This window comes from Bacillus rossius, chromosome 1 (genome assembly GCF_032445375.1).
Source record: "Bacillus rossius redtenbacheri isolate Brsri chromosome 1, Brsri_v3, whole genome shotgun sequence".
Taxonomy (NCBI): Eukaryota; Metazoa; Arthropoda; class Insecta; order Phasmatodea; family Bacillidae; genus Bacillus; species Bacillus rossius.
Genome location: NC_086330.1, coordinates 288,654,862 through 288,682,745, shown reverse-complemented (window position 1 = coordinate 288,682,745; position 27,884 = coordinate 288,654,862). Strand labels below are relative to the sequence as shown.

The window sequence follows — 27,884 nt, the reverse complement described above, 5'->3', positions numbered from 1 at the left end:
ACCCAAGGAGACCTGCTTGGCATTCCTTACAGAACTTAACTCTTTCCAATTCTGTTGAACTTATTTTCTTAAGTGAACTCCTGGTAGAAAAACCCAAATCAATTTTCTTCCGTGGTATTAGGTTGCTGCTCTGGGATAGATAAATTTTTTTTCAATGATGAAACCCCTTCCATTACTTCAGCTTTCACAACTCTTTCCATTACAGTTTTAGCAACTGATGTAAGCACATTATACAAAAATGGTACCATAGGTTTGTCAGTCTGAAATTCACGAAGGAATGGCTCAACAAAGTTTGCAATGAAAAATGAAAGCTCAGCACACAGAAACTTATTCATCATAGCCTTTGACACAACTCTAAAACTATTGCAAACTGTAACAGAATTCTTATCCTTTTCTGCTTCTTTGACAAACTTCTGCACATGAGGGAATATTTCTTGAGCTCTTACTGCAACAGAAATGTTCTCAATCCAACTTATTGCACAGAACTTCAATGGAAAAGTTTTGCAGCCAGTACATTCAATGAACTTTGCTCTTCGAGCAGGAGAGTCTTTGAACAGGTAGTACAGTGCACGAAAAAACTGTATGACTGTCCAAGAAGTACTTTTTACTGCTGCTTTAAAAGCACCATGCAAAGAATGCAGGCCACAACTACCGATGTTTAATGGAAAAGGTGACTCTGGGCCTTCTTTCATTACTGTACACAGATTCCTGAATAATTTAAGATTTACATTTGGTCCATCCATTGATAACTGAACTATCTTTTAAAAATTATCTGATTTAATTTCTGCCTGAAGACCATTCAGAAAATCGTCTGCACAAGTTCTTCCCAAGAATACAGACGAGAGGTACCTTGTTGTGACTCTTGAGGTTTCAACACTCCAATATCTAACATAAATATCCATTTGTTGTTTCTGTGAAATTTTGTTCAAGCTTTCATCAAACCCAACTACTATGTTGTCCGCTATCCCTACAAAAGAAAGAAGTTCTTTCTTGCAAAATGGTGCCAATCTATGCACAATGTTGTATGCAATGTTTGTCCTTTGCATTTGTATTTTCCCAGCTATCTCGCTGTCTGAGAACATGGACCATGTTCTCTGTCTGGCCCTTTTCCCAGAACTAGAGGCCTAGGCTTACATGTGTTATATTAAAATTAAAACATTGACATAACACAAGAATATTATACCAATAGTACTATAACAAACGTAATTATAAAAAATGCCTAGGCCTGATTGTCACTGTTTAATTGTGAATTTACAAAACACCTTTGTTTATGGCGACACAATGCTTGGTAGAGCCAGTGGCACAGAATAAACAATTGGTAACAAAAGCGACAGAGTGGAATTACACCCGAACTCGCTCAATGTTTGTTTACTTTTCGGGGCGCGTTTTGCCAATACCGGGATAGCAGTTTAGTCGGATTTGAATTAAGTACTGTATTAGTTAAGCCGGAGTTACAATAGCCCATCGCCTCCGTCTGTCCGTTAATCACGTGACCAGCAGCCAATAAGATGGCCCGAAAAATTTAATCCGTCTGTCCGTCAAAAGCTTGGCAAACTTAAGGTGGGTCTACACTATATAACAAAAACATGTTATATTTGTATCATGTTATATAACAAGTTACACAACTTGTTTCATAACATGTTACAAAACAAGTTAAATAATAAGTTATATAACAAGTAACACAACTTGTTTCATAACATGTTACATGTTTTTAAACATGTATACCAGTGTGGACAAACAGCCAACAACAACAACAATGGCATCATGTGAAGCACTGATTGCAGCAGCTGCTTGTATGATTATGGCTGAAAATAAAAATATGAAACGGAAGTTCTGGGTGATCATTACAAGCTGGGAATCTATATAGTGGTACTAACCTGCGAGCAGATCTTAAAAGGGATGATGCAGAAGGAGGGAAATTAGATGTGATGGTAGTTTCAAAAATTTCGTAAGAATGACCAGTGCAGATTTTGAATACCTCATCAACCAAATTGGTCATACAATAGGAAGGAAAGAGACATCATTTCGGGATGCAATACCTTTAAGAGAGAGACTAGCAGTAACATTAAGGTTTTTAGCAAGTGGAGATTCTTATACGAGTTTAAGTTATTTGTTCAAAATATCCAAGCAGAGCATTTCCAACATTGTGCCAGAAGTTTGCGAAGCTCTCATCGACTGTTTGAACGACCACATAAAAGTAAGTACACAAAAAATCATATCAAACTTTTGTTTTTTAATTACAGCATATTAAGTTATATAGTCAGGACAATAAACAGACAGGATACACACTGGTGTATCCTATAAAACATACGAAATTGAATTAAACTGACTCATTTCCTCCAACATTTAGTAACACGTCTTGTAAACCAAGATCAGTCACATACACGTAATTTCCATGTGTATTAGTTGATAGAACTGGTGTTGCACCACAAGGGGTAGGTGTAGGTACAGCTGGCAATGTAGATAAACAAGGTGAGGAACATGTTGGTGAATGTTCATTCACCTCAGCTTCATAGAGAATTTTATTGATTTGAAACTTGGCATTAGCTTGATTTGCTTTCTTAAGGTTATGAAGGGAATGGGCAACATACTCTTCAAACACAGCAAATTCGTCACGTGTCTGCACCTTACTGGTCAGTCCTTTCATTACACTGTACGCCTCTTCAAATATAACATCTGCTTTTCTCTTCTGGGCTCGCGTGTAGACCTTACAGGAATAGTGTAATCCATTGACATTTCTTGTGACACAGTCACCTGATTCTCCATGTCCACATCTGATTCAGTGGGTGCTTGTGACTGTGTGGCATTTTGAAAACAAATGCACATTATTAAAAAAGTAGTTCACAATTTTGTTCGTATTTTACTTAATAGGTTACATAACACTGTTATTATAGTATGCATGTGTGTGTATGTCTTTTTCAGGTTCCCACTACTTAAGACAAATGGTTAGCAGTTGCCAGTGAGTACTGGGAGAAGTGGAATTTTCCTCATTGCTGTGTTGCAATGGATGGAAAACATATAGCTCTTCAAGCTCCGATGAAAACTGGTAGTGATTACTTTAATTATAAAGGTTTTTTTAGCATTGTACTGTTTGCTGTTGTCGATGGTTCCTACTCCTTCCTATTTGTCAGTGTAGGGTGTCAAGGACGTTTATCTGATGGTGGTGTATTCGCGATTACAGAATTTAAAAAAATGCTTCAAACCTCGCGCATGAATTTGCCATCTGCAAGAAATTTACCTGGCAGAACTTCACCAACACCATTTGTTTTTGTGGCAGACGATGCTTTCCCTTGGCACCCACATATGAAACCCTATGGAAGTGCCCAAGCCAAAGGTTCCACCGAGCGAGTCTTCAATGGAAGACTAAGCAGAGCTAGGCACACGGTGGAAAATGTGTTTGGTATCATCTCTATTGTGTTTCGAGTTCTTAGGTGGCCCATGCTACTTCAACCAAACAAAGCAGAAAAGGTGGTTTTAGCATGTGCATTTCTCCACAACTTCCTACGAAGAGGCCAATCATCTTCCACATACTGTCCTTCAGGGAATTTTGACTCTGAAGACGGTAACACCGGAGAAGTAATACCTGGGCAGTGGAGAGTTGAAGGTCAACCAAATGGATTTTTCCTGAAACTCAAGCGCATTGCAAGAAAGTCGAGTGAACTTGCCGAAGACATAAGAAAAGAACTGTCATCATTCTTTGTCAGTGAGGAAGGAAAAGTGCATTTTCAAAATATGTACTAACATATTTTTCAGGCAACAGTATTGCATTTGTTAACAGCATTTTCTATAGGCATTAACTCTTGCATATTTATTTGAGTTATACAGGTTTCCACTATTCTTGGGTCTTGTTGTAAATGTACTTAGGCTTTTAGTACACAAGTGAACCCCATGAGTGATCATTACAACATGCTGGTTTGCATATACAGTAGAACCCCGATTATCCGTGTTAATGAAGGGGACGAGTGAGTCGGATAATCGAAAATCGCGGTTAACCGAGTCATGCTTGCCTCAAAGGTCATTAGCCCACAGACAGCCATCTGTGGACATTCGGAGATTACATACGTATATACACATGCTTTGTGTATGTGTGTGCGTTGTTGACATAGAAGCGGACTGCTTAGTGCTGGGCAGCAGTGGTTTTTAAGTCTTTCGTGTGCGGAGACGTGGGCACGCGAGTCGTTGATGCACCGAGGTGTGTGACTAGCCGCCCGCCAGTCCGAGGGCCCAAGACAGCTGATAGCTGCCAAGGTCACACATTCTTTTCATCGCCCGTAAGCGACGCTGCCACACTTCGCTCATTGCTCTGTTGTCAGTACATAACACCATCGGGCTGGTTATTGTTTTACAGAACGACTGCCTTCAAAATTCTTTTCGAGATAAGATTTTTCATACCAGTGCATTGAGACTTGATTTGATGGTTTTGATACGGTGTCTCTGTCTCGTATAATTCACGGTGTTTTTATCCCCCTTTATTTATATGAATTTAAAATGTTAGATTTTTTATTTTTAGTTTGCTGAACGTGGAATTAGTGCAAAAACGGCCTATTATGACTTAAGTGTTGCAGATGGGTCGGAAATCTTATAACGACCACCTCTCTATACCGACCCTAATCTCGGGAACCGTGAGGGGTCGTTATATCTATTCTCCGTTCACTCTTAGCTGAGTTTTGAAATAAACAAACACCGTCGTATCACTGTGCCGCGTCAGCAAGTGATAGGCTGAATTTATCTTGCGTGCCAAGCACTAGTTGCAACACACACACTTCAGTACAGTCGGTGCTAATAAAATAACGGAGAAGTAATATAACAGGAAAATGGTTCTTCTGTCAAGCCTAGTTTTTTTAAAAAAATTACGTCTGCTGTGATAAAATTACGCCACTTAATGCTACACCCTCCGACCTTTTCTGTTGAAACCATTCAAACAAACAAGTGTCCAAGCTGCTAAATGTGGATTCGTTCATCGTCTTGCGTTTATTTAATCCACTTGAAGTGTCAGCCTATGAAGCAAACTGAAGGATTTTTTCGCAATTTTTTATGATGTCGCGCACTGTTGTGTTACCGACATTAAACTCAGTCGCAAGTTTGCAATCGTTTCTCCACTCTGAAATCATTCTATAATTTTTGTTTTGCTGTCGATGGACAGTACCACTCGCTTTCTTTTCTGTTCATTTAATGACATGATGAAATGTTGCGCTCAACACTTCCGCACAACACTACGGTATAATCCGTCGGAATGCAGATCACTGTTACAATACATAAAATTATCACCACCTTCACGCTTCAACAACGTACACTAATGGAATGGACTGTCTCCATGCGCCGGGTAATCTCTGTGGCACGGCGCCGTGCTGCGCGCGGGAGTGTACAGTCCGGTCATGCGGACGTGGAATCGCGCACCAGTGTATAATCTGTTCACGTAACATGGAACACAAAAATATTATGTACATACGTATGTATGTACTAGTATTTTTTTTTAAACTTTCTGTGTATATAAACATAACTGAGTCAAAGTACTTTGACCAACATACATTTTGCAAAGTATTTTAACATTTACATACATTTTGAATCATTGGTTATATGTAACTAAAAAATTGGACTTGATGGACATAAATCGCGGTTAATCCGCGAATCGGATGATCGAGTCGCGGATAATCGGGGTTCTACTGTAAATACAGCAATATTTGTATTTAGCATAATTCATATGTGGATTTATTATGTGAAAAACAAGTGTGTGCATAGCTTAACCTGGTTATAATTATTTGTGTTACACAAAAAACTGTAAATATGTGTTTAAAATGTATTGTCTTGGTTATTATTCCTGAGACAGATATTAATTCCTCCTGTTGCAGAAACCTTAAGCCAACAGGGTTCAATTGCAGTTTTCGATACCGGTATAGATATAGAGATGGTTAGTTAGGTTAGGTTAGCTACATTTTTACATTTCAATTACTTTTAAACTTTTGATTGTTTGTTTGGGTTAGGTTAGCTACATTTAAAACTTCGGCGAGGATGTTCTCCAATACTGATATATCTGTGGATTGGTATCGCAAAGTGCAATAGTCCCGCCAACAGGTGTACCTAATGAGTGACTGAATTCTACAGTCTGCATTCTACATTGGGCACCATTAAAAATATACATATAGTAGCTATCAGCCGCACTGGGCAATTTTGGTGAACTAAAGGATGGATAAAAAAAATTATCTAGGTTATACCTTTTAAGTGTTTACACCTTGATTTAAATATTTCCAATAACTAAGGTTAGTTTAGGAGGTAAACTTGAAACACTAGGAGGCAGTAAAAGTAGGTAACAGACATTAACACCTTTGTTATGAACTGTGTGATTATTCCATATTATACTCACCATTACTTGAGTATCATTGTTATCTGACTCAACAGCGTCTCTGTCAGAGTATTCTTCCTGCAAACCTGCTTCTCGTTTATGCCGCGGTTCATATTTATCTCTCATGAACAGAAGACTCTTGAAGAACACCCATTCGGACTTGACTACAGCATCAGCTGCAGAACCACTCTTCCCTTTTTTCAATTTCCGTTGAAACTGTCCAATCCAGCGAACTGACTTTTTTCTCCACTTCAGACATCCATTTCCATTTCTATGCTTAAAGCAGCCCATGCATCATGTTTTTTATTTCTATCTTTAAATTGCAAATCGGTGGGATCCCACAATACTTTTCTTTCCCTATACAATTCGATCAGGCGTGATGTATCATTTTTACTCCATTCCATTTTTTTTCGTCAATGTACAGGCCTATTGCACGCACAATAAATATGGTTGCCTTGTTCAAATGAGACTCGTAAGTAGCCAGAGGGGATGTTTTTAAACATGTATACCAGTGTGGAAAAACAGCCAAAATGTTATACAACAAGTTATTTAACTTCCTTTGATCTTTACCTACCGACACTGCATGGGAAACATATAACTTGTTTTATAACAATTATTTTGTTATAAAACATGGTGTTATATAACATTTTTCTTCACATTTTCATAACAAGTTATATAACTTTGTTGTATAACTTGTAATATAATTTTCATTCTTTTCATTTTGTAACATGTTTTATAACTTTGTAATATAAAATTTTATAACTTGTTTTGTTATACAGTGTGGACCCACCTATACTTTTGACGGACGAACGAATGAGATTATATCTATGGTTGGTCGTGCTTGTCAACTGTTACACGAATACAATCTCTGGAAATTGTTTTTTAGTTCAACTGTTTACAAATATTACATGCATTACGGCTTAAAAAACTCATTTAAATAATTGTCATGACTTAAAAGTTTTCTGAAGACTTGTTTATTCATTAAGTACGGGAACACGAGTATCTGTACAACATATACAATAAGCAACACAGAGATAAATCTCTGTGAGCGAAAAATTCGGTTGGAATCGCATCGAACTTCGCATATTGCGATGGTTAGTATATTGTATTTTGAAGTTATTGTAATTTTACGTAGGCATTCGCAGTAATTATAATTTCTGTTTAAGTTTTCTAAATTTTAATGCCATGTCTTTATGAATTTGTGCCATATCTTTCGTTTGAGAGAATTAATAATTAATTAGGGTTGATTTTTGCTTGTATTTGTATTTGTTTGTATTGTCTGTTATCACTGCTGAGATGCAGAGTTAAAACACAGTGGCTTTGTCCGTAATTTCGTGTTTGGGTGAGTTTATTTCAGGCACACGTCCATTGTTAGAAAACCAATTACAGTAAAACCAATTATAGTAACTTAGAGCTGAAGAAAACACGTCCAGAAATGGCGCGGTAAAAAAAAAGGCAATGGTGTCTCTGGCAGACGGCCGCCAATTACAAGGAAGAAACCGCTGGCATTCCAATTTGCAGTATAATTTGCGCTCAGATTTCTTTCAGCCCCTGCTTATAAAACATCAAAGCTTTCGAAAGTTAAGTCTTGTCGAAGTGATAGACTGTAGTTTCGCTCAGCATTGCAGCAGGCATCTTCAGAAGTAAGAGATGGCAGTATCCTGTATAACTGATCCGGCGTTTGCAGTTTTAATTTAATACGTTGGAAGATCCACGCCAAACAAAAATATAACAAAAAATTATGTGAGGTCATGTAAATAGTTTCTTATGTATTTTACTTATGCTTATTATAACTGTTGTCTCACAAGTGTTCATTATGATCAGGATATGACTTACTTCATTAAAACAGCTAGAATTATGTACCACAAGATGAATTATGCAGGCTCAACTTGAATGAGTGATATGGCACTTTTGCTATATGAATGTATACTTTATGATACCAGTAGTTACTTAAAATAAATTATTTATTTTATAGATTCAGAAAGCTAACTACTATGGTCAACAGTCGGCATGTTTAAATACATTTGGAAATTACCTGCACAACAACATGTTTCCCATCAATTGCTCCTATGCAGTGGGGAAAGTTCCATATGGTTTCAAATTCTTTAGATATCTGAATCCATTTTTCTGCTGTCAGACGAGGAAACACAGTCTGAACTAAGACCCTCCATTAAGCACAGCAGGTTTCCGGAACGATTTTACACACCGTGCATGCAGCAATGTGAAAAATATACGATATTCTTTTCATGTCATTTCCAGAAGCAAGATACCTAAACAATCAGAACATATTACATGTGTCTTAGTTTGTATTGTTTAGAAATAAATCTTAATATCACACCGGTTACCTCAACATTAATATTTTATTATGACTGAAAAAATGAATAAAAAAAACTAGGCTGAAAGATTGTAATTTAAATGCAGATAACTGTAAGACCATATTCATACACAAGCGGTATGATACAGGATTGGCATTCAATTACCTTAAAGTCACAGCCAGACGTTCTCCAGGTGATATGCTGTCCCTGCGAGAATATTTTTTAAGATGGGGAGAAACAGAATTCAGCAGCCCTTCAAATTTCTGTGGATCCATTCTCATAAAATTTATATACAAGCCCAAATCAGTTTCTCTGAGACGAGGAATAAGGGTGAACCACACTCCTTTCAGATTCCTTTCTTGAAAAATCTGGCGCACACACCACTTTCGTACTTTCTGCATCTCCTATATCTTTTTCTGTCTTGCCAATAGCAACATTAACAAAACCTCTCTCCTATTAATTCCAGCCATTCTTTGTGCTAAGGGACTCGGTGTAGCAAATAAAAAAAAATGCTCGCCAATTTCCCGCTTATTTTCAAACCTTTCAGTGTGAACAGGTTCACCAAAAATATTTTGCTTTAATGGGCATTTTCTCTAACATTGGGACATTACATTTTGGAGTTGTTGGCTGCACTGACTTGGATACATGTTTTGACGGACGGACTAAATGCCTTGTTGTAAATCGCTTGTCTAGATGCGTACGTGGTGTTGACGGATGAAAAAGTGACGGTCGGAGGCGACGGGATGTTGTAACTCTGGCTTTAGTGATTGCGAGTGAATTCAGGCATTGTAAATGATTTAAGTGTGTACTTGCAATGATATATTTTTGAGTTTATTTTATTTGTGCGTGCTATTATTTATGGGTGCACGAGTAGTGCTTTTTTAAGTTGAGTCGATTTGAGTCATGTAGTGCGAAAGAATTGAGTATTTTCGAGTCGAGTAGCCAACATATTTTATATATATGATAAGATGTACTTTATTTTTAACATGGTAAAATATATCAAATATAAAATAGTTTAACAACACACATAAAAATTTATGCATAAGTTATAGTTGAATTTCTGTTCATCTTTTACATAAGTCCTACAGATTCTTCACTAAATATATTTCTAATGTTTAAATTAAAAAAATCATTTATTTAAAATATACATATAAATAAACTAAGCAAGTGGAAAAAACTTCAACATTAAGATATTGCAAGCATTTATTACTATTGAAGATAGTTTTACTTTAGACTAGAATGTTCGCATTTAAATGAATTATTACTAGCCACCTTTTAACTTCACGTGTAAAGAATTAACATTTATAAGAATACATGTATGCTTATCTACAAGTTCTCGTGCAAGAACACCAACTCCTCTACGTGTTTCTCTGTTAGAGTTCTTGTAGCGGTAACTACATTCCCTGCTTGAGAGAAAACACGTTCGCTTGCAGCACTAGTTGCTAATTGTGTTAGATTAGTTCTCACAATGGGAACTAGGAAGGAGGATCATATTTGAAGTGAAAAACAAATATGTTTGCTAAAAGTCAACCCTTTTTTTTATTAATTAAAATTTGCAAAATCTTATTTTGATGTTCTTTGAAATTACAAAATTACAATTATTAGAATTAATAATTAATTATTTTAAAGGGGGCCCGGGCCATTTGAAGTCATTAATTACAATTTTATGATACATTTTATAAATAAGACTATGAAAATAACGATAATAAATTTAACATTAATTGTTCTGATTGGTGCTAGAGTTCATATTCAACAGGTTCCATAGTGGACTGTTCACTGGCGGAGCATAGTTAGGAGGTTCTGGGCTTCAATCTCCGAAGGATCGGTGTAAATTTGGCAGACAAAGTCTTGAAAGGAAACTTCACCCGAGTCTTGAAACGCTTCCTGAACCAAGTCTTGAACCCCACTGGAACCAAAAGGGAATCCAGTGGTCAAGAATAGTAAACTAATTAAGTTAGGGCAAAAGGATAACGGGGAGGCAACAATTGTCAAACAGGACGTTGACTTTTCCACTTACCGATCTGGGGTTGGAGTGAAGTGATGTCAATCCCCGAGGGGAGGCGGCGTGGGTGGTCGCGATGAACCATCGCGAGACATAATACGAAATTGCTACTTGGCTAAACTAAAGTCAAATAGCCAACCAGAAGAATCAAAAAAAAATAAACGTTAGGGAACCCCAAGTAAGCGGTTTTATTAAGCAATGAAGCCAAGTTCACTCAAGACGCTATTCTCAATTCGTACAACAGTCATGTTAGGAATAATGTCAATCCGCATGCAACGTGTGTTACAGCTCGCCAGGGTGGGGTCGAGAGAAAGCACTGGCTGCAAAAAGTTTGGGAAACTGTCGCAAGGTGTCACTACTGTCCAGGCGCGCTTCATAATTCCTCGTATCCGATCTTGCACGCTGCTCAAACTTCAACAGCTATGTTTGTACTTTAGGTCCGACTGCAATAAGCTAAAGACTAAAATAAAGTCAATCATTCAGCCGACAGTTTGTAGGCATTTAAATGACAAATGAAAACGCAAATGTTATTAAATTCGTAAATGAATATCACACAATTTTGTAGTAGCTCACTTATTAAAATTCAAATTGTAAATACGTTAAATAAATAATGATTACAGAAAAAATAATGGTCATATTCATATCTCCCGTGTCTGAAAATTTATCTGGGAAACTTTTAACACTGAATTCTTTATAGTTTTTTAGTAAAGCTTGAATGAAAAAAATTCCCGAAAATCAGCAATAACTTAATTAAAATAAGAAAATTTATAAACATTTTACACCAGAATGGTTTAAATGTTCTCTAGCAGCTGAATCATTAACAAATATATTGTTTTTTTTTTTTTAATACGATGCTGGTGCACCAATCCCCTTAAGCTATAAGAGAATTTAATTCCAGACTCATTTTATTGAAGATCACAAAAGTATGTAATGGAACATTCTATAATCATTTCATTCATTCAAACACTTATATTCTTTAAGGAGATATTATTAATATAATTTAAGGTTTCAATATTATGTTTTAAGTGCCTTGTGTGAGACAAAAGATTAGAAACAAACTTTTTAAGGGTGGTGACAGTACAAAATGAAAATAATTGTGCTGTATGTCATGTGGGAGCAGTATTTAACACATCTTGAAAAATTATTCGAACTTCAATTCGAATTTGCGAATATTTACAATATTCGCTTCGAATTCGATTCGAACTGAAAAAGTCCACTTCGCACAGGCTTAACCAGGACACTACCCTACATCAAGCTACACTGGTCACTCTGCTCACGTTTCTCCTCAGCGAAACGTCTACAACAATTCAGATACTTTTTCCGCATTTGCATCTTTCATTACCCAGCCACTACCCGAAGAACAAGGTAAAATACAAAAAAGCTGTACAAGTCAGGCTTAACCTACACATCGTTTAACAGAACTGGGTGAATTTTTTAACACTGCCAGTCAGGCATCATCACACAAAGCTCTTTATTAGAGGCGTGTTATCACAGATTATTGACAGTTATAAACATAAATATATTAAACTGTATTATGCTTAACAAAAATTTTCTTGTGATTAAGAGAAAATGTGAATTTACAGTATTATATCAGTAAAATGTTTTCTGTATTTTCTATGTTTGTGTATAGTGTAATGTTTTTACAGTGGGATATTGTTTCACATCACTGTCACAAAATGTTAGATCTCATCTACTAATTAGAAATACATAATACAGATCCCTATTTACTTGTAAGATATTACATAAATAGAGAGGGTGAAAAATACCATTTATTCTGGTCATTTATAGCATCGAAATATTTACTTGTAGCATTTTTATAGCATTTATTACCAATATTATAGAATTTTATAAGCACTAACTATTCTATGAAAAAAAGAAAACTGGACCTACAACTAAAACATTTATCATTTAACTTAATAAAAAAATCAATGTAATTGGCACACAAACACAACACAGAAGTGTTTTTATCCATTTGTTATGGAAAGGAACATAATTGGGACACAGCAACACAACCCATTATAAGTTTTTCCTTCAGTCAATTATGATAATAATTTGTATGTACATTGCAGCACAACTCCAAAAAATTTTTTCTTTGTGCTAAATTAAGAGTTGTCAATGGAATTGAAAGAAAGCATACAACAGGTCTCTACAGTCTGTTCACTCATCCTGTTTCTCCTATCTGTCACAATCAAGTTATATTTGCTGAAGAACCTTTCAACTTCGATGCTGCTTACTGGTGCCCATATGCTGGGAAGTGCTGCTTCTGAGAATTCAGGATACTTGATCTTCACAGCAAGTAGTAACTGAACTACGTCAACTTCACATCCTTCTCTCAGATTAGATGACAGCTGCTTGTAAAAGTAGCAGTAGCCCTCAGAAAAAGTGTCTGGATTCATGCCAGACATAAATGTGAGTCGTTTCTTATGTTGTTCAGCTTTTTGCGTGTCAACTTGTAGTCTTTGGCCGGCTGTAGCAGGATCGAAAAAAGCACCTAACCCTTGGTAAAACTGATTGGCTTCTGTGCCACCCATGTGGTTTTCCAATGTCTGAAGGCATCTTTGCATGCATGACTTGATCTGTACTTTAACTTCTTCCTTCTTAGTCATGTTTGAATACTCATTCAAAAGCTTGAGCGTACCTTGTGGGAAAGCACTATCAGCATAACGCTGCAAACTGTTTTGCAACGTAACCAACTCATCCCACAACTTGTGAGCATAAGGGTATGCTGAACCTTCCAAGTTAGTGATAAGAGCTTTCATTTTACTTTGAGCTTCTGGCTCCAGTGCTGATCCTCAAATATTTCAACAATATAGGCACTGCTACTGTTGCCAAACTCACCTTCTGAAAAGAAGCTCACAAGTTTTGTATATACTGAGCCAAGTATTCTACTGAAGTAAACCATGAATTCCACTTTGTTAGTACAGGTGCTGGAAACAAAGTTTCAGGAAATTCAGGATGGTGATGATCTAAATATGCAATATATGCATGCTTTATTTTTATTGAATGAAGAAAAGCCATTTTCATTTTTACAACCAGTGTATTAAGTTCCTGAAACTCTTTGAGGTAACAGTCACCAACCAGACTAATTTTATGTGCCCAGCACTGAAATTGAATAAGATTTTCACCAATATTCGTCCATAAACCAGCAAAACAAGTTCCCATGTATCTGGCTGAATCAGATACAAGACCCACTACATTGTCATAAGAAATGTTGTACTTATTTAGTGTCTCCAGTATAGCCTGACTGCATGTTGTGCCGTTTGCTTTATTTAAAAATGAGCAACTGGCCAAATACACTTCTTGCAATGCTTGCTTTATTTCCTCTTGTATTGCTTCACCAACCACAGGGACATAATTTTTTCTCAGTGTAGATGCTTGGGGCATGTCCCCAGAAACAGGAATTTACTTTTTGATGTATTCCCTTACAGCTGGATCATCGATTTTTCTAAGAGGGATATTAGCCTTGAGAAACATTTTCACAAGTCTCTTCAATAAATTCCTCTTTCTCAATTTTTGCTTTTTTTTGGTTATGCAGTGTGGTTGGTAATGTTGCCTGTCGTTTCCTGTCATCTTGCTCAGAAAATTGCTTGTGTCTGTCAATGTGACCCGATGTTTTTATATATTTTTCCGATGTATCCTTTTTCTCCCAGTTGATGCCAAGGTTGCACGGCTTGCACATCAAAATATTTGTATCGCTAACATAAAAATGACGGCCTTTATATTCCGATGCGCACGAATGTACGGAAACGGACTTGGTCAGCCCCATATTATCATAAACACGTAAAAACAATTACTGTATGGTAAAATGTGAGCACTTTATCAAAAATCCGCACAAACTACACTTTGTTGACAAACAGCGTAAAAACAAACGGTAAAAACAAAGCAAAGGTTTACTGCGCCGTATGTGTACTGTAGCAAATGGCGCTACGGAAATACATCGAGAATCGTAAATCGATTTATCGAACCACGTAGTACCGTTGCCTACGAGATCAAGATCTGTGGAGAGAGATCATTTCATACCGCCGCTGTGCGGTCATTGGTCCGTTGAGAGTGACGTAGCTCTGAGACCACTTCAACGTGACAATTTAAACACTTCATGCTGATAATGGGCTCTTCTCAATAGTCTTTGAAATGTTAACTAGGCTTTTTAAAGGTGCTCTTTGTTATTTTAATAAGCGTTTGTTTTTTAAATTCCTTCAAGAGATTGGTGTTGATTCATTTCTTTAGGTTTTAACTATGTAAACGAGCTTGTGAATGAAATATTTTATGCTTGAGAAAATTAAGCACATTAAAATTAAATGTGTTGATGTCACCGGTATTATCGAATAAAGTGTGTTTGAGCTCTTGCGTGATGGTTGTGTAGTAATAGAATGTACATAAGTATTTTTAAAGCAAGTACGCAGTAATTTTTATTTGTAATCAATAATTTCGAGGTTAAGGTAAGTTCAGTTGCCTATTTTTTTTACAAGAATCAATATTTTATTCACTGTTCATAACGAATTTATACTTTGCAATAGAAAATATGTGATACATTATATGTTAAGGCTGATTTGTTGTAAATGAATAAGAAGAATTAAAGAACAGTTGTCTTCTTGATTCGCTAGCCTATAACTTATTTGCATAGCAAATGATTTTGTCACCATTTCTGTTAGTACTTCAGCTAAGTTTAAGGTTCAGTTCAGTAATTATCTCGACTAGTCCCTCTTCCTTGAAAAAATACTTAAAAATCGGTACTACTTTTATTTTGTGCTACAAAATTCCCACTATTTAACCCAACTTGCGGAGATACGAAACTCCAAGAAGTTTAGGAGAAATCACTGTTTATACATTATGTGCAATACTTGTACATTGCTGCGGCCGCCACAATTTTTTCCTTTGCCGTGTGTGTGCGTGCTTGTGGCTTGTTATGGACAACAAATGGTCAATTTTGATAGGTTAGCTACATTTTATATACTTTAAAACATTAGATTAGATTAGAATTCTCTCTCTTGCTATCTACGCCCCTCGCTTGTCGCTAACTTAATATGTACTAGGGGGATTGTAGGTGTGTAAAACGTAATATATGCGACCCAAAATCAAAAATGTACAGAGGCAATTTTGTAAATCTATTAAATATTTTGTAGAAAAATAATTTATTTGGGGGCCCCCCTGGCCCGCGGACCCTTGGCGATTGCCGACTAGCCGACCTGGCCAGTCCGGGCCTGCCCTTAAGTGTTACAGTTTTCTTGAGGTGGTTATGTATTGGATAGTGCCTGCTTTGTTATCATAAGTAAGTTCATGTGACAAAAGGGAACCACACATAACGTAGAAAGTCACAACGTAGAACATGTATAACTAAGAAAACTCGTAACAATCCACGTAATGTAGAAACACACAACTTAGAACTGTCATAACTTAGAAACTCATAACGTAGAAACACACAACGCCGAACCACACAGCTTAGAAACGTCATAACGTAGAAAGTCATAACTTAGAATGATCACAACTTAGAAACACACAACTTAGAACTGTCATAACTTAGAAACACGTAACTTAGAAACACACAACGCCGAACCACACAACTTAGAAACGTCATAACGTAGAAAGTCATAACTTAGAACTATCACAACTTAGAAACACACAACTTAGAACTGTCATAACTTAGAAACACGTAACGTAGAAACACGCAACGCCGAACCACGCAACTTAGAACTGTCATAACTTAGAAACACGTAACGTAGAAACACACAACGCCGAACCACACAACTTAGAACTATCATAACTTAGAAACACGTAACTTAGAAACTCGTAACGCCGAACCACACAGCTTAGAAACTTCATAACGTAGAAAGTCATAACCTAGAACTATCACAACTTAGAAACACACAACTTAGAACTGTCATAACCTAGAAACACGTAACTTAGAAACACGTAACGCCGAACCACACAACTTAGAAATGTCGTAACGTAGAAAGTCATAACTTAGAACTATCACAACTTAGAAACACACAACTTAGAACTGTCATAACTTAGAAACACGTAACGTAGAAACACACAACACCGAATCATGTCACTTAGAATTTTGTATGAAAAGGCATAAATATTTTGAAAAGTCTGTAGTGAGAAATATTTTGTTTACACTGCCTGCATTCAGTGCTGCACTCTTTTGGCTACATAAACATTTTCTTTTAGTTCACATCTCAAAGTATAGGTAGTGCTGTCAGTTCTACATATCGCTGAATGGACATCAGGAAATGGTTTTCCAGCCACATTAGAACGATGTATTGAGTTTATTCAGGTTTTTAATGAATACGTTATATAAGTGTCCATAAAAATATTATTTTTTTGTTTGTATATTTATAATAAATAAAATGATTTAACATTGGACTAAATACACTTCTTTTAAAAAATATAAATTTAAAACGAGTTTTTAAAATATAATTTTTCCGTTACTGCTATTGCCGTCGCTGTTTACGGAACTCTGAGCCAAATAATAAAAATGTTATTGATTTAAAATTTTAATTTCTCATATAATGCTGTTGTTGCGTAATAAGGCTTTCTTCTCTTTAAACTAACAATAGTGTTGGGGAATATACCTACAATATGTATGTAAAATACACGTCAAAACTTTGAGTTGAATATAGTTTTTATAGAGAAAATAGAAATGTTAATGTTCAGAAAATGGGTTCATAGTTAATAAATCTCGTAAACATATTTGTTAAAAATTGTTGCACATTTTTGGGCTAGATCAGGAACAAAGAAATTAAATTTTCCCTTTACATAAAAGTACAAGTTAAGCTGCAATTTTCCATTTTATTTTCTGAATAATATTGCACAAGCATTGTTCATTGGGGATGCAGAAAAAGTTTAGCCAGACAGCCGGTTACAACGTGACAGCGAGTTCATTAGACAATTGCGCTGTGTTCTTTGGGGAAAAAATTTGGTAAAAAAATCAAGATTGATAAAATGAATTTGAACCAGAGTTAAGGTTAATTCTACTACGAGTAGAACTAACCTTAACAGAGTCCTACCAACTCTACCTCGTTAGAGGTCACACGTCACGCGTAAGTTAGTGCATTTCTGAATAATTCCCATTAGTTGAAGTGTGATAATAAAGAAATTGTATGAGTTGTTATGTTTAAATTTGTGCAGTATTTTTATATTTTTTGTCTTTTTAACTTTAATTAATTTGTGGTTTGCACAACATATTTCCATATTCTCAAACTACATTAAAAAACCAACAATTTTCGTTTAAAATATACCTACATATTTTTGGATGCGTTACTGGTTAGTAATTTACTACCTACTCTTTTTACAAATAGCTGATATAATTATGGAAGGCTGTTTTCCCGTTTACGTGTTTATTTTTAGCTTGGATTTGTAGAAATTTAGGCAAAATGGTGTTTTCTGCTCTTTCGCTACACAGAAGTTTTAACTGAGTTCAAATTTCAGCGTGACTCGTGCGGCCAAAAATGCGGCTCTCTGTTGGCTGTCCAGATATCCACTCTGTCAGTGTTACGTCTGAATCACACATTTAACTCTCTCTCTCTTTCTCTCTACCTCTCGTGGTATTTCTCTTCCATCACCTAAGATTGTAGTGTATTTTATCAACAGACTTTTAAGTTACCATTGCCATAGGAAAAATGTTGTAACTTACCTACTACGGACGTTTTGCTTTTTCTATTTACTTCATTCTAAAAGTAACCACTGTATGATGTGATTGGGACAACCATTTTAAGTAATAGTGCTTGCACCCAAACATTTATTCGACTTCAGATAATACTGAATGACTGATTCATTGCCAAAAGCAAGTTGGAGAGTGGAAGAAGGGGTTATTTGCCAATGAATTAACTAATAGTTTTCTTGAGAATACTCTGTATTGTCTGTGGCCTTAATTAGCAACGCATCATATTTATGTCGAGAGGGGTCCAAGATTTTAACACAACCTACGACGTACTTGAAATTGAAATTTATGTTTCGGAGTCCCTTATTATATTGTCATTTCATAATTTGATAGCAGTCTACATCCCGATACCAGCACAAAAAAGAATGTAAATAAGAGTGTAAAGAGCAGTTTTTAAATAAAGATAGTGGAAAATTAATTGGGCTATCCTTACGAACCCTTTATGTCCCACAGCGGGTCGTAACAGTATTAACTTATGACGGCCGCATTAAGGCGTCTTACGTAATGACGTAATGCCATCAAGATAAGGCATCATAAGGGATCGGTAGTTGCATTTCGCCGGGCGACGGTTCAACTATGAAGGCTTATTGTTATTACGGGCAAAATGAAATATGTATTCGAAGTACACTGGTAGTTAGTGGCGGCAAAGTCGCATGACCAAATCTGTAATGTATGAGGATGTGATATTTTTAACGCAAATATTATTTATTTACGGGTTTTCGTGCATGGAACTGGAAGAACAATGATTTTGTTTGGTTTTTAATGAAATACTAGTTTATTAAGTTATTTTAATCTCGTTTTAAAGTTTTATTAATATTTATAGTATGACATTAATTTAAACAAACTTTGAATTGATGTAATCTCAGAGAAACCAAAATAGCTTATATTTCATTGCCTTCATTTTATAGAAGTTATTTTCTGAAATTAAGAAAAATTTCTTTATATTCCAGACATTTTTTAAAAATATATATTTTTAATGGAAACTTTAAAAATATATTTTGCACATTTATATAGTAATGTTGAACATACAGAAACTGGGCAGTGCCCTACTTCGGTGCGATGAAATAGTGATTTCTTGCTTTGTTCGTTATTTCGCGATAGGCGATATCATTTAGGTTGAATTCACATGTTATTTCGAAAAGTAACTGGCCACGCTCGTGTCGCGCGTCGCGCTGAGGAAGTACTAGTGTGACGCTGGACAAGCAGCGCTGGGCGTGTCGCGAGTTGCTGCTCCACAGACGACGACTTGCTGCGGGTACATGCGGCCCACGACATGCTGTTGCTCTAGTGTTGCTCTAGTGACGTGACGTGACGTGGTATTTTCGCTATCGCGGGTTGTGGCCTGGCCTTGCGACTTACAGATACAGTCGCGACCGCTACATGAGACAAAATTAAATATTCCCCATCCCTTCTGTTAGTGTTCCGGACAAGGCGCACATAGCAGAACTCAATAAAAAGTGGTACTGCAAGAACAGAGGCCACGTGAATACGCTTACCAAATTAACATTCAAATATGACTGTTAAAATTTAATTTCGAAACAACCTTATTCACATCATAGGCCTACATCATTTTCCGTAAGATTACGAGAGTAGCTATAATTATTAACAGATAGCTATTTAAACGTATAGGGAAACGTAGCCATGCGTCTTGACAGAAAGGCTATATATAAATAATAGATCCTCTTTTTTATAACCAATCAGAAAAACTTTTTTATTTATAAAATGTGGTAATATGAAATTTAAGACAAAACTAATCTATGGATTTGCAACTACGGTGTTTAAAACACTCAAATAGCACTCGTAGCGGCTGGTCACAAAAATTAATCAAAGGGCGGGATTAAATAATTTTTTCCAAAATACATTTTTAATTTAGATTTTTATTTATTAAAACGCATAATATTTGAAGTTTTTCTAAAAAAAACCTTATGATGTAACTTACAAATCACCAGTTTGGCGTCAAAGAGTTAAGCATAAAACATTAGTGTTGAAATAGATTTATTACAATTATTGTATGATGCATTTAAACACAACCTAAATAAAAAAAATTGGTATAGTAAAAAACAAATTATTTAAATATTTATATATTCTACAGTTTAAAAAACAAGACAAAGTAACATATATAAGAAAATTTTTCTTTTTATATTTAAAAAAATTACAAAATAAATACACACATTAGCATAGAATATAATTATATTATAGAAGAAAATATTAATATTTAAACACAAATAAACAAAATATCAGTCAGTAATTAGCTATGAACACAAACAGAAACTACCCATTGAACCAAAACAACAAATTTTCACAAAAAAAAGATTTTTTTCATTTGATGGACTCTTTTAATAACCTTAACCACGAAATATGTTTGTATACCACACTATGCACACGATTGACTGCAAAAACCCAATATTATTCTTTATATACATTTTTAACACAAAACACTTCCATTTTGATAAAAATGTTGTAACTATTCTAAAAAGATTTTTCATCATAACAAAATATAACCATAGTAAAAAACACTGACATTTTTAAAGCAAAACCAAATTCGTTAATACATGCACAAATGCGATTACACGTGGGAATTGCGACATCAATGCTACCGATGCATGGACCAGGAACTCTTTTGCTAGTTCATGAAAACCGTAAATCTTAAATATATAACCGTTGCAAAAAAAAACTCCACAGAAATTATCTAAGTTATTTACTATTCCTAACTAAATTTCCTTTTCAGCAATGGTTTTTCTTTAAACAGAGGGAATAACAATTTAGTTCAAATAGGAATATGGAAAATAAGGTTTAAAACTAATGTAAAATTAAAGTTGCGCACAAAGCATATTCATGTTTAAAGGGCCAGGAACGGCTTCAGCCTGATTCATAACAGCCGGGAACTGAACTTGTACCTGATCAAGGAGCATAGCCCATAAATTCCCATCTTATGTTCCAGAAATTAGCCACTATAGTTTAAGTTACAGAGATGTTTATACGCTCATTTAAAGTGTATGTAATAAACTTACACATTTAATTAAAATATGGTGTTTGTTACGAATGTTAAACTAAGAATGTCGGGTTAACATATTTTTTGTTGCGGATGTTAACATATTCGTTTTTCGACACTAATGGTTTTAATAATCGCGATATATTTACTCAAATATTCATCATATATAACGCATTTTAAACGGCTTCTTAAAAATTGGTGTCTATAAGTACAAAATATTTCTGAAAATGTTTTTTAAGTAGGTTCTTTAATAATCAACTGATACATTCATACACACTTGTACGACAAATTTCATCATAGATGTTTGTATTTGAACAAAACTATTTGCCGAGGTCTCCCGATTAATAGAATCCACATTACAGGACAGACTATATTTGACGAACTTGAATTGAATGATTAAATTGTCACCATTTCGATTATGTAACAATTTTTGGTTTGCACGTTTATCATTAAGTAAACGTTACATGAATAAAATTTGCTGGATATTGAAAGTGAAATTACAGTTTTCTTCAAGTAAAATAATCAGCTATGAATGTGAATGACACGTATTTTGGTTAAAAAAAACAAGGGGGGGGGGAAATTGTTAGTTTGCAATAATAGTAGCGTATACACCCCATCGAGTGACAACTCTCCTGACCGAGACGGGATAGACACTTAGAATCATAAAACTGTGCTAACAGAAGCCCGGGAATGTAACGAGCCCGCGAACAACCCTGAAAATTTTTTAACTTTAAATTCGACTCGTTTGCAGCCCATTCAGCCATTTATATTAAATTAACTAAAAAAGTGTTAATAAACTGCATGTGAAAAGAAACGGAAAAAATTTTTTTTTAATAAAAAAATAAATTTTTGTGTTGGATTCCTTTCTCGTTTAACCTTTTTATGTTGCAAAATGATAAAAAAGTATTTTATTACAAAAATATACTGCATGTATCACTTTTAACCTAAAAGACTAAAGGATGTTTTTTAACGAAGTCGTTCTTCACACTTTAAACTTATAATATATTATTGTGGATGCTGGTCAAGGTGTCTCAGCGTCTCGCTGATTATAGGGGTATAATGGATTAAGCTTCGCACATTATTACCTGAGAAATAATATTATATATGTGTGTGTGTGTGACATTCCTACCACAGACGCTGTTTTTGCAACAGTTACCTCGATTAGTCATAAATCTTTGGGTTGTGGTTTTTTTAAATGTAAAATTTTCCAATATAACAACATTCGCCTAACAAAATAAAAGGCTAGTAAACATAATTACAAACCCAAGATTTTTCTATCAGAATTGTTTATTGATAATCCATTCATACTATATCTTTGATGTATGCTTACTTCAACTACTGGCTTCTTTTCAGCGCACCAGTGACTAATTTCGATTAGTCGAGATCGTTATGTTATGCCAGAATTCGGGTTTGCATTCATTCACTGCGTTCAGCTAGGGATAAAAAGAACAGTACCGTGTCAAGTGACGTTGGTAAATTGAAACATATTTGAACGTATTTGGAGTAACGTAACTTTGAATTCCGAAATAAATCTTGTCAAATGATGGGATTTTTCCATGGGCTTTTTATTTGTTGTTAATTTCTGGGTTTGGTTTCTTCGTCGGCAAAATGTAGAAGTCAATAAATAAATCAAATTTTAAGAAGAAGCTTATATTATCTTAAGGTGCCGTTTTCTGAAACTCATATAAACAAATACCTAAGTTTCTAATGATTCTAAAACTTGTAAGTTGTATAATGTTTAATAATCTCATAATTTAACACCATTGAAATTAATTATTTACCGTTGTATCAATCAAAAAACTGGCCTAAGACACACTTACGGCAGTTAAGAACTTTACAAGAAATATACTATGTTTGGGTAAGTGATGTACAGAATGGTGGTTAAATCTAAACGAAAAAAAAAAAATTTACGTTATTTACAGTTTCACACAATGTGGATTCGTAAAAAGTCGTGTATTTGAGTACGGCAGTAGGGGCACAGTGAATATTCTATATTCAATGCCCCCAGTTCGTCTTCTTCAGGTGGTAAAGTCATTCTCCTCCTAAGCTCAGCCACACACTCGTCACACAAGCCTTGATGGTGACAAGGGACAATGATGTTAGTTGGCTCGCCGATGTTGCAAATCATGCACAACCCTGGAAAAATATTGATGCATTAGTGTCAGTGTGTTGTTACTTTGCATGTTCTATTTCATGAAAATACATTCTAAAACAAATTAAATTGTTATAGTATACATATTGACGTTTGAAGGTATTTTTTAGCTTTTGAAAAGAGACAATTTAAATTTGCTCAATATGGCTGTTGGCCAAACCTCTTTTAAGGCGTTTTTATTACTGCGATATTAACATTAACTCCCAGAAAACACTGTTTTATTAGGCGGAGAAAGTTTATATGCATATATATAGCCTAGGCTAAATATTAGAGTAGTGACACAATTATATTATTCATTCCAATTCATTTCGCTTCATTAACACAACTTTTTTCTCAATAGCAATAAATTAAATGAGTATTATTTTAATTTAATATTGTACTTCCCTATAGCTAATTATTTCGAAATACGGTGTCTTATATTAAAATGAAGATGCATGATTTGCATAGTGGGTGCTGATAACTAATATTCATGATTATCGACTACTATTATGAGTTTTTGAAACTCGTTCGAGTATAAAATTATATTTAAATGTTAGTCTTAGAAAATTGTATGTACTATAAACTCTTTACACGTACATTCATAAACATATAGAAATTTTAAACATTGAAATATTATGTTATGAATAGAGACCCGGAAAATGCGCGGGTTCATTTCGTGTTATGCTAAAATTCCAATAGATATACCTTAGTGCTGCTTCTGTCATTGGTTCACTGTTAATCTGGAGGACTGAGGGTCAATTAGAGACCCTCACTCATAGAAGTGTCGATTAACAGGCCACCCAGTCGAGACGACTCACAAGTCAGCAGCCAACGAACAGTTGGCATTTGCCCGAGTGTGTAGAGGACATTGGATTCTATCCTGGAGGTCATTGAACCCGCGAATTTTCCGGGTCTCTAGTTATGAAATGTATATACGCCTATTTAACAATACATGCAAATATTAGCCCTGCTGGTTAAAAATTATTTCTGACTCAGCTGCACGCTCAGGTAGATTTTAAATGTCATACTTCGTTACACGGATCTTTATAGAATCTTGAAGAATATTCTAGGGAAATCTGGAGCATTCTGAAAACTTTGTGCTGCGCCGCTAGCGAAAACTCCTGTGAAAATAAAATACGCATTTACTTCCATAATTATGTATTAAAACAATTTATTATCATGTTGCACTTAAGGTTGCTGCTATCAAAAATATCTCAGAAAAAAGATAATGGTAATATTTAACAATATCTAAAACATTTTTTATGGCCTCAATATTGTTTCTTATAAGAGCCATGCATGTTTGGTTTTTACGATCTTAGTTAAGTCTCTCGTTATAGTAAGGGGTGGTTGTATAAAACCTGTTTCATATTATTTTTAGATGAATTTACGAAAGTTAATAAAACTTAACAGATGTGAAAATGGACCTAAAAAGTTATAAATTCTCCAGTCCATCAACCCCTATTTTTTCACCTATAGAGCTAATGTTTGGTGTTATAAAAAAAACTTTAGAAACTAAATTTTTATGGTATTATATTAAGAAGGAATAATTACTTAAAATGAAATCCAATTTCTTAAAAGTTTAGAAGTTATTGTTGCTTTCTTCCTCACTGGTCCGATTTTACCCATTAACGAAATGGACAGAGATTTATCACCTCTTTATTTTATGTATATATTCCTGGCATGGTATTGGATATGGAGACTATATAACGAATTTATTTGGAAAAATTTTTTTCGAAAGTCACACTATCGTCATGAATTCATGTAATCTTTCTTCAAACATCACCTCAAAATTTTAAATATACTGGAAAATAAAGAAAATAATTAATTGTCTAAGTAATATTAAATACTCGCAAAGAAATATCAACCGAGCGGGCAGTAAATTTATTTTGTACTAATGTTTTATTCTACTAGTTGAGTTCAATCTTATGAAATTGTTTATTTGCTAATATTTGGATGTTGGTGCGTCAATGGGTCATTTGAGATCTTAAAAGGTGCCTTCGTGCAACTTGCTGTTCATCTTACTCAGAGTGAGTAATTTCTTTTAATGACCATAACAAGCAGATACGTGTATTATAAACTGGTTTAGGTATTTAAATTTTTTTTTAAACTAAACAACTTCTGTATCCCATAAATTCTGCTCAAAAATTTAAATAAATTATAATAGCTTTGATAAGTTATACTCTACATCAAATTCTCTGCACACGTAAATAGAAACGTGTGGCAACATATCTGATTTAGAAGATTGAATTGTGTTAACCTAACTTCATACAGAGTTGTTATCATAAATCTGTAACATCACAATCTTAAGGGTAAATAATTACACATGTTTTACTTAGGTACACAATAAGCCAAGCTTAGGGGCATGCATATTTCGCGAAAAATTCAGAGACTAGTTGAAAGTTAAAACACTATAGCATTGCCTGTGTGTCGTGATTGGATGAGTTTATTTTGTTGATTGTTACAATACAATCAATGACAGTAATTCAGTGACGGAAGCAAACGCGTCTTGAGTGGCCCGGTCAAATAAAGCAACGTCTTCTCTTGCAGACGACCGCAAATCACAAGGAAGAAACAGCTTGCGCTGGTATACCTTCTTGCAGTCTAACAGGTGTTTAGATCTATTCGCGAAAAATGCCATCCCCTTAGCTCCATGCAAACACTTGTAAAAATAAATTTATTATGTCTGAACATGTTTTAGGTAGTAAGCAAGTTTTATACTCGACCAATATATCGTTGGTATCCACGGACGTTGCGAATTATCTCGCTGGCCAAATAATTGTTCCATCTAATCCCTTTAGGAAGCTTAATTTTTATTAACCGTATAAAAGATATCATTATTGTTGGTGCAGTTCATCATAGGGTGCGTTATAATACTCGATGAGGACCTCACTGACTTATAGCCTACTAACATGATTCACACTCATGCATTTTGTCATAGTTTAAGAATTTAGCAGTAATTAACACTGCAGTTTACTTACATAAAATCATACGTGACTGAATTGATATCATTGTATAGAAAATACAAATGTACTAACTTGTAGTTACTTCAGATAAAGGTTGTTCAACTCGTTCTGAAACTTCTTGATCCATTCCATTTTCTTGAAGAGACACCTTCATTGAGAACAAAGCAATACATTTTAAACATTAAATGATAGTGACCGCACTTTTCTCACAAGATATACCCTTTTAAAATCCATATAAACTCCCCCCTGTGCTTACACGTTGAGTGAAAGCAGTTAAATAAACGTCAAGATACGACAGACATGTATATTGAAAGATACTATGAAATATTTTTTACAATACAAAAAATTACAATAATTTCAATCGGAATAAATCAAGGTAGATTTAAAATTTTGTATCCGTTAATGCTATGGCCTATTAAATAAGAAGTATTTGGTGTTAACACTTTTTTTTTATTGAAATGGATGACGCTTCTTGTAAAGCCATTGTGGCGTACGCATGATCATTGCATATTTTATAAATTACAAGATCTTGTATTCCAAAACATAATGGCAATTTGTAAAGAAGTAATCTAGTTGTCCTTTATTCACTAGAGTCTGAGTAACCAATAAGACACGGTTAATTTACAAATAGAGCCTAATAGCTCAAAGCTCCCCACAATTCAGTATTTAATCCCGAAAAAACAAGTTTTTAATCTAAAGTAGTGATTGGTTTAAAATTAAGCTTCAATAAATAAATCATGTCACCTAATGCAAAAAATAAAATAATTATGGCTGATTTCGCAATGAGTGACAGTCAGTTTAGCGTTAAGTTGTGGATAAAATACATAAATAATGCTTGCTCGTTCCAGCTGTAGTTTTCTTTGTACTTCATTATAGCAACAATTTTTAATAAGCAGCAAGCAATTTATCAATTAATAGTTTTAAGTATGTCAACCATGGATTTATAAAGTTCACAAAATAAAATTACCTACGAGATTATAAAGTTGGTTTTTGGTAAATATGCAGCAATGCATTTATTTTATTATTTGGGTTTGTTAAAAAATATAAGACCAATTATTAAAAAAAATTAATCTAGTACGACTCTATGCGTAAGTTCTATTTTCAATCATTCAACTCCCTTTGATTTTATATCACCCATGGCATATTTTAATACGACGAGCATTAAGCAACAAGCAAACACAGGTAATTGAGTTGAAATAGATAGTACCATCATGAATTTCCCGTCATAATCTGTTAAATTGGATTAATTTGCTTCAAATCCTCCAACTTTTTATTGCATAAAACCCAATGATATAGCAACAAATAAATTAATACTGTTTGAATAACATCATAGAGATCAGTTAATAGTTATTAATTTCCAAAGAAAGGACATAATTTAAAAATAATGAAATATCGTCCCAGCCAGCGAATACAATTACATTTATTTCTAAGGTGATTGCAGAATAGTAAATTTATTAGCACGTTCATGTTTTAATTAC

General features: G+C 34.7%; 2 protein-coding genes across 4 annotated transcripts in view; one reads left to right on the top strand and one right to left on the bottom strand.

Moving 5' to 3' along the window:
• Window positions 1-27,884, top strand: part of LOC134527711 (D-ribitol-5-phosphate cytidylyltransferase-like) — a 348,603-nt gene that overhangs the window by 256,993 nt on the left and 63,726 nt on the right. The gene's annotated exons all lie outside the window — the stretch shown is intronic.
• LOC134527704 (uncharacterized) overlaps window positions 20,493-27,884 on the bottom strand; it is a 28,515-nt gene continuing 21,123 nt past the window's right edge. For all 3 annotated transcript variants that reach the window (XM_063360610.1, XM_063360613.1, XM_063360612.1), the window contains 2 exons: window positions 26,479-26,554; window positions 20,493-23,448 (listed from right to left, as the gene is read on the bottom strand). In XM_063360610.1, coding sequence (XP_063216680.1) covers window positions 23,237-23,448; window positions 26,479-26,554 — 288 coding nt within the window. In that variant the 3' untranslated portion in view covers window positions 20,493-23,236. The remainder of the gene's footprint in view (window positions 23,449-26,478; window positions 26,555-27,884) is intronic.